Genomic DNA, 7,598 nt, shown 5'->3' with positions numbered 1-7,598 from the left:
CTCTCCCTCCCCCGCCCCACACCACACACACACACACACTCTCTGACCTTTCTGAAGAAAGGTCACAACCCGAAACGTCAGCTTTCCTTCTCCGCTAATGTTGCCTGGGCTGCTGTGTTCATCCAGTTCCACACTGTTTTCTCAGACTCCAGCATCGGCAGTTCTTACTATCTCTCAGTCAGTCAATATGCTGTTTTATAAATTACTTTAGAAATTAAACCAGTCTGATTGTCAACAATGTCTTACACCGAACATGCACCATCTGAGCTAAAATGTCACCTCTTCTTTACACTGATAACTGTGATGTGGAGGTGCTGGTATTGAACTTGGGTGGACAATGTCAGAAATCACATGACAGCAGGTTATAGTCCAACAGGTTTATTTGAAAGCACAAACTTTCAGAGCCTCAGTTGTCCATCAGCACCTGAAGAAGGACTGAGGCTATGAAAGCTTGTGTTTTCAAATAAACCTGTTGGACTATAATCTGCTGTCATGCGATTTCTGATTTTACACTGATAAAGCCTTTAGTTATTTCAGAATGTGACATTGTGAGGAATTTGGGGATTTACATATACGTATTCAACAATTAAAACCCTCTAACTGATTAAAGATTTAACAGCATCTTAGGTTTGTTTAGTAGATTCTCATCAATGGTGTGAACCTTTGATCCTTTACGTATAAATTCTGTGTCTGATACTATCCTCTCTCACTGACACCTGAAGGAGGACTCAGGCTTTGAAAGCTTGTGTTTTCAAATAAACCTGTTGGACTATAACCTGGTGTCGTGTGATTTCTAAACTTGTCCACCCCAGTCCAACGCCGGCACCCGCAAATCTTGGTCTGCTGTGGAGGGTCTTTGGGGAGCAATTGTGATGTTCATCTTTGTAACTTTGCTTCTTGTTTTTTCTGACATATGATCATACTGTGTACAGATCTAACGTAACTTTTTTTTCTTTATTTCTCTCTTTTGTAAGTATGGATTGTACCTAGGTACATTTGTACCTAAGATGACACTGTAAGTGGCGACTTATAAACTTTTCACTGTCCTCATTTGAGGACATCTGCCAATAAAGCTAATTCATTCATTCATTATCAAATTTTTCTTAGCATGTGGCAGCTTTCTGACATGAAACATAAGCTTGACACTAGTATCATCTAAGTTATGTTCATAATTGTAGATTGTATACAATTTATTTGGTCCTTTCAGATTTCAGTCTTTTGTATTTCTATTATCTGTTCACGCACTACAAGATCTGTATACTTCATACATATGAGTCATACCTTGTGTTGTCGAAGGAGGAATGGAAGCAGCATCAACATGCCTCCATCGTGCACAATCCACCAAACATCAATGTGGCCCTCAGTGAAGCGTTCGTGATTACTTGGGTAGAAAGAAACATTTTTTGGCACCAGTAGGGCTAGATGGCCAGCTGTCGTGACTCTCACAGTGTCTAAGTAGTAAGATCGGTGTTATTAGCATCAAAATACATTTCACTAGCCCAAAATGAGGGCTGATTAGCAGTAGAAATCTGCTGAGTTAGATCGTAATAAATTGAGGCACATTTATATATTGAGTTTCTCAAAAATACACAGGTCATACTAAAATTTCATACTAAATGGCACTTTTCTTTTCAAAACAGTGGCCACTGAAATTATATTCGACACTTAAATATTGTTAATTGGCATCTGCCTCATTCTTATTCCAAGTTTTATGTTGATACTTGTTTCGCTTTTTTTGGTAAAGTTCTAACAGCTCTCATCTTGGGGATAACTAGAAATTTGGCTGCAGATTGTAATAGTTTTACAAAATGAAATCATAGTTTAAGTTTCTATTCATACTAATTTACAAATTCAAATCACAAAGGAACTGGCAAGAACCAATGCAAATGGACAGTGCTAATGATTTCTTTTCTTTTAATATTTTAGCAAATGTGTCAAGTTCAATCAAAATTTAAATGAAAAATACTTTGGAAAACCATACAGTTAAAAACAAGAAACAGAAGCAGGAATAAGCAATTCAACCACTCAAGCTGGCTTCACCATCCAATGAGATCATAGTTGGTTTGTTTACGGCTATAATTCACTTGGCTGTCTGCCCACCAAAACCCAAGTCTTCCTCGATCAAAAAAACTGGCTAACTTAACCTCAAATATATCTAACGCTCCAGCCTCCACTAATCTCTAGGATGCACAATTCCATACATGAGCAATCCTCAGAGAAGAAATTCCTGTACATCTCAGTGTTAGACAAGGGAAACCCTTGATCTGAAACTCTCTCTCTCAGATTCCAAGCAAAGGAAATCTTTGGGCAGAACTTAACATGGGGTGGGGTGGTGGTGGAGAGAAAGCGAGCGCGAGAACGAGAATCAGAGCGAGCGCACGAGAGCCAGACCAAGAACAAGAGTGAGAGAGCGCGCAAGAGCGAGCGCCTAAGCAAAAGCAAGCAAGAGTGTGACAAAGAGTGAGAGTGAGTGAAAGCGAGACAAAGAAGCCTCCACTAATCTCTGGGATGCACAATTCCATACATGAGCAATCCTCAGAGGAGAAATTCCTGTACATCTCGGTGTTAGACAAGGCTTAGGCGCTCGCTCTTGCGCGCTCTCTCACTCTTGTTCTTGGTCTGGCTCTCGTGCGCTCGCTCTGATTCTCGTTCTCGCGCTCGCTTTCTCTCCACCACCACCCCACCCCATGTTAAGTTCTGCCCAAAGATTTCCTTACCATCCTTTTTAAAACCCTTTTCTGCAAAAAAAGAGCTACCAACACTCCCCAGTTGCCTATGCCAACCGTATTACAGCTTGGGCAGGGTAATACTTGGGACAATTTAACATTTGACGAACTCAGTTGAGATGTAGTTATTTATCTACATATGGTGGCTGGGCTATTTATTTTAACCATCTCTGTACTGTGGGGGTGAGTTCAGGGGTGGATGGGAAAGTGATAGTCTGGACACATGCCCTATTTATTCGTGGTCTCCTGGTTGAAAACATAATTGACACAGGCATGTAAAATACAGCCCAGTGTATCAGCATTTACCTTGACAAGACCCATAACAATCTTCTATGCTTCAATCAGATGAACTCTTGGCTTTCTAAATTCCAGTTGAGTATAAACTCACTTTTAGTACATGAGATCAAAAAAAAATTTAAGCTTTTAAAAGGTGCCTATTCATGAGCTTGGACCAAACAAAAACTACATTTCAGGAGCTTCCTCAGCCACAAATAGTTGAGCTAGCAGAAGGGTTCTAAGGAGTGGAAATCTTCCAATGTAGCACCCTTTCAGATAGGGACAAAGACTTAAAAATAAGGCAATTATAGACCAGTTATCTCAATATCTGTTATTGGGGAAATGTTAAATCGATCATGAAGGACGTTATAGTAGCACTAAGAAATACACAGTACAACCAAGAAGAGTAGGCATGGCTTCAAGAAGGGGAAAGCATGCCTGACAAAATTTATTAGAAATCTTTGAGGAGATAACAAACAGGATAGACAAAGGGGAACCCTTAGATGCAATACATTTGGACTTCCAAAAGGCATTCGATAAGGTACTGTGCAGAAGATTAGTTTAGATAAGAATTTGTGGTGTTGGATGTAGCAGAATTGAGATAACGAGAAGGGGTCATTTTCAGGATAGCAATCTGCAACTTGCAACTAGTAGACTGCTGTAGGGATCAGTGCTGGGGTCACAATTATTGATGATACACATTCACTGTCCTCAAAGTCAGTAATGTGCTACAGTCAAGTTTGCAGATGACACAAAAATGAGGGTTAGAAGCCAAGTGGTCAGGATGACAGAGTCTGCAGAGAGATATAGGTGGATTAATGGACGAAAACCTGGCAGATGGAATATAATGTTGGAAACAGTGAGGTTATGCACCATAGCAGTAAGGATAGAGGTGCTGAATATTATTTTAAATGGAGAAATACAGCAGAAAGCTGCACAAAAAAAGAATTTTGGGATCTATAAGACCATAAGCTAAAGAGACAGATTTAGGCCACTTGGTCCATCAAGACTGCTCCACCATTCAATCATGGCTGATGTGTTTCGCAACGCCATTCTCCTGCCTTTACTTCTTAACCCACTGTTCCCTTACTAATCAAGAGCATATCTCGGTCTTAAATATACTCAATGACACTAAAGGTCTCCGCAGCTTTCTATAGCAATGAGATTCACCACTCCCTGGCTGAAGAAGTTCCTCCTCATCTCAGTTCTAAAGGGTCACCCCTTCACTGAGACTGTGCCCTCAGGTCCTAGTCTCTCCTGCTAGTGGAAACATCTTCTCCACATTTACTGTATCCAGCCTCTCAGTAATCTGGAAGTTTCATTCAGATCCCCCCTTATCCTTTAAACACTATCAAATACAGATCCAGAGTCCTCGACTGCTCCTCATATTACGAGCCCTTCATGAGATCATTCTTGTAAACCTTCTTTGGACCCCTCCAGCACTAGCACATCATTCCTTAGGTACAGATACAGTTCACAATATTCCAAATGCCGTCTTGTACAATCTCAGCAGTACACCTTTGCTTCTGTATTCTAGCCCTCTTGAAATGAATGCTAACATTGCATTTGCCTTCTTAACTGCCAACTGGTCCTATATGTTAACCTTAAGGGAATCCTGAACCAGGACTGAAAAGTCCTTTTGCACTTCAGATTTCTGAAGCTTTTCCCCATTTAGTAAATAATCTACACCTTTATTCTACCTACCAAAAGGTGGATAGCCTCATACTTTCCCACATTTGTATTCCACTTGCCACTTCTTTACCCACTCTCCTAGCCTGACCAAATCCTCCTGCATCCTCCCTGCTTTCTCAACACTTGAATGAAGATTTGTAGCTAGGCTGCTGGTTGTAGATGTTGGCTGTTCGCTGAGCTGGGAGGTTTGATAGCAGACATTTTGTCCCTGTACTATGTGATGTCCTCAGTGCTGTGCAGCCTCTGGTGAAGCGCTGTTGTCTTGTGCCGGTTTGAATTTACATGGCCTGGTTTTTACTGCTTCTGGAAGGTGCTGGTTCCGGTTGTGTGTTATAGTGGTCAGTATATTGGGTCTAATTCAATGTTTGTTGATGGAGTTTGCGGATGATTGCCAAGCCTCCAAGAATTCCCTGGCTGTCCTCTGTTTGACTTGTGCTATGATAGTACTGCTGTCCCAGTTGAAAGTGTGGTTTTTCTTGTCGGTGTGTATTGAAACCAGGGACATCTGGTCGTGTCATTTAGTTGCTAGCTGGTGTTCATGGATGCAAGTTGCTAGTTTTCTGCCTGTTTGTCCCACGTAGTGTTTTGTTCTCCGCATGGTATCTTGTCGACCATATTCATTCTGTCCATGGTATCTATTGGGTCTTTAACTCTGGTCAGTTGCTGTCTCAGTGTGGCTGCCGGTTTTTTAGTAGTCTTCTTGGCAGCACCTTGTCAAAGGCCTTCTCGAAATCCAAATAGATCACGTCCACTCTCTTTTATGCAACTTACTTGTTACCTCCTCAAACAATTCTAACAGATTCGTCAGGTTTGACATCCCTTGATAAAGCTGTGCCGACTCAGCTCTATTTTACCATGCACTCTAGGTACTCCACAATCTCACCCTTAATAACGCACTCTAAAGTCTCACCAATTTCTCAGGTCAGGCTAACCAGCCTATAATTTTCTGTCTTCTACTTACCTCCCTTCTTAGACAGGGGTGTTACATTCACCATTTTCCAGTGATTCCAGGAGGATGACACCAACACTCCCCCAATGTCCTCAGCTATCTCCTTCAGAACGCGTGCATGAATCACAAAAAGCTAGCATACACATAATAGGGACGGAGAAAGGAATAGTTGCTGTTATTTCGAAGCAAATGGAGTATAAAAATAGGGAGGTCTTGTTAAAAATAAAGAAGGCACTAATCAGGCCCTAGCCGGAATACTGTGATCAGTTTTGGAAAGCTTATCTAAGGAAAAATATATCCGCATTGGAGGCAGTCCAGAGATGGTTCACTGGTTGATCCCAGGTATGGAGGGACTGTCTTACAAAGGACAGGTTGAATAGGTTGGGACTATACTGGCTCAATGGAATTTAGAACAATGAAAGGCATCCTTATTGCTTGTGGGAGAGTCTATTACCAGAGGTAAAATCTCAGAGTCATGGTTTAAGGCATAACTGAGGAGAAATTTCTTCTCTCAAGAGTAATGGATCTGTGAAATTCTTCATTGTGGTCAGCTGTGGAGGCTGTGTTAAGAATATTCTATCAGGAAAGGAATTGTGGATTATGGGGAAAAAGCAGGAAGTAAAAATTGAACAATATCAGATCAGCCATGATCTCATTTGAATAGCACAGTAGATGCGATGGATTGAATGGCCTATTTCTACTCGTATATCTCATGGTCTTAAGTGCACCCTGGTGATTGACTTGATCTGGGAGTATGGCCATTTTTGTGGGCATCGCCAACTTCCCCTCAAAATGTGTTTCATGGCGCAAAAGATGAGGAAATGTAATTTGAACTATACCTATCTTGTGATTTAAATTTCTCTAAGATTTGAGTGAAGTGGAAACATTACCATAATGCGTCACAGGATGTAGTATTTTTAAACTGATGATCGAATTTACCTTGCAATCTGTGGTAATCCTATGCTTTTGGATGACATTGAAATATATTGTACTAAAAAATGATACTAATAAATCTTACCTATGAAAGTTTTCCAAGCCCTGGGATCTTCACTCTGTCTCCAACCATATGGCCACCCCATAACAACTGAATTATGCTTCATTCCACCAAGACCACACGATTGAATTAAATGTGCAATACCCTCTCGCACCTTTGAAGAAACTACTATTTGGCAAAATCCTTTGACCTTTTCAATTGCCATCATGTTTTTGATTGTCTAGATTGAGAAGCAAATGATAACTGAGTCAACAAATGGATTTCAACAGTTAAGTAATTTATACAAAGCATGCCTATACCATTTGCTACAAATGTAAATTGCTGCTCATATATTCTATTTGGTGTCCACTATGGTGATTTCTAAATAAAACCGTTCAATGAACCAGATTAGATATACTCTGGAGGAGTTTTCTACATTTTATGTATTTAGCCATACATATCTACAAATGAGAATTTAACCAAGATAATTACAGTCATTCCCAGAGCAGTTTTGAAAAGTTCTACGCAAGCAATTATGAAATACATACACATTACAAATTTCAAAAAAATCTAGGACATGATAGGAAAAATTGCTATTTATTCTGTGAATTTGAAAATCAGACCCTTTGGATCTTCTTAGACTGCATTTTCAGCCATGTGCACCTGCATGCATGGTGGAAAAATAAATTTTTCCAAAATGCTTTCATTTGAAGATTGATCTAATACACCCTTTTACCACACCTCCAAAAAAAAGTTTTGGTATACTGCTGCAAAGACAAATTGAATCCTTAATTACTGGCGTGAAGCTGGACTTCAGGGCTTATACGCCTGAAGGTCCTGGCAGCTGCAGGAATGTCACCTCTCCTGCCTCCTGATTGCACAAGAATGATACCAAAGATAACAAGCTGTAGAGCTGGATGAACACAGCAGGCCAGGCAGCATCAGAGGAGCAGGAAAGCTGACGTTTCGGGTCTGGACCCTT

The 7,598-nt window shown here is 40.6% G+C and overlaps 1 protein-coding gene across 1 annotated transcript; it reads right to left on the bottom strand.

Annotated features, from left to right (window-relative positions):
• Positions 1–140: 140 nt before the first annotated feature.
• Positions 141–6,865, bottom strand: LOC125482447 (solute carrier family 12 member 4). Its single transcript, XM_048594520.1, has 3 exons — positions 6,662–6,865; positions 1,282–1,451; positions 141–190 (listed from the first exon to the last, which is right to left on the bottom strand). The coding sequence occupies exons 1-3, from the start codon at positions 6,843–6,845 to the stop codon at positions 179–181; spliced, it is 366 nt and encodes a 121-aa protein (XP_048450477.1). The 5' UTR covers positions 6,846–6,865; the 3' UTR covers positions 141–178.
• Positions 6,866–7,598: the final 733 nt, after the last annotated feature.

The sequence above is a fragment of the Rhincodon typus genome, unplaced genomic scaffold (genome assembly GCF_021869965.1).
Source record: "Rhincodon typus isolate 14 unplaced genomic scaffold, sRhiTyp1.1 hic_rhity00010465, whole genome shotgun sequence".
Lineage (NCBI taxonomy): Eukaryota > Metazoa > Chordata > Chondrichthyes > Orectolobiformes > Rhincodontidae > Rhincodon > Rhincodon typus.
This window is presented reverse-complemented; position numbering and strand designations above follow the sequence as displayed.

Excerpts from the sequence above, each read along its gene's own strand:
- LOC125482447 (XM_048594520.1), bottom strand. The coding sequence starts at position 6,845 with ATGATGGCAATTGAAAAGGTCAAAGGATTTTGCCAAATAGTAGTTTCT. Across the intron at positions 1,452-6,661 it reads GGCTTGGAAAACTTTCATAG|ACACTGTGAGAGTCACGACA; the intron begins GTAAGATTTATT and ends CTTACTACTTAG.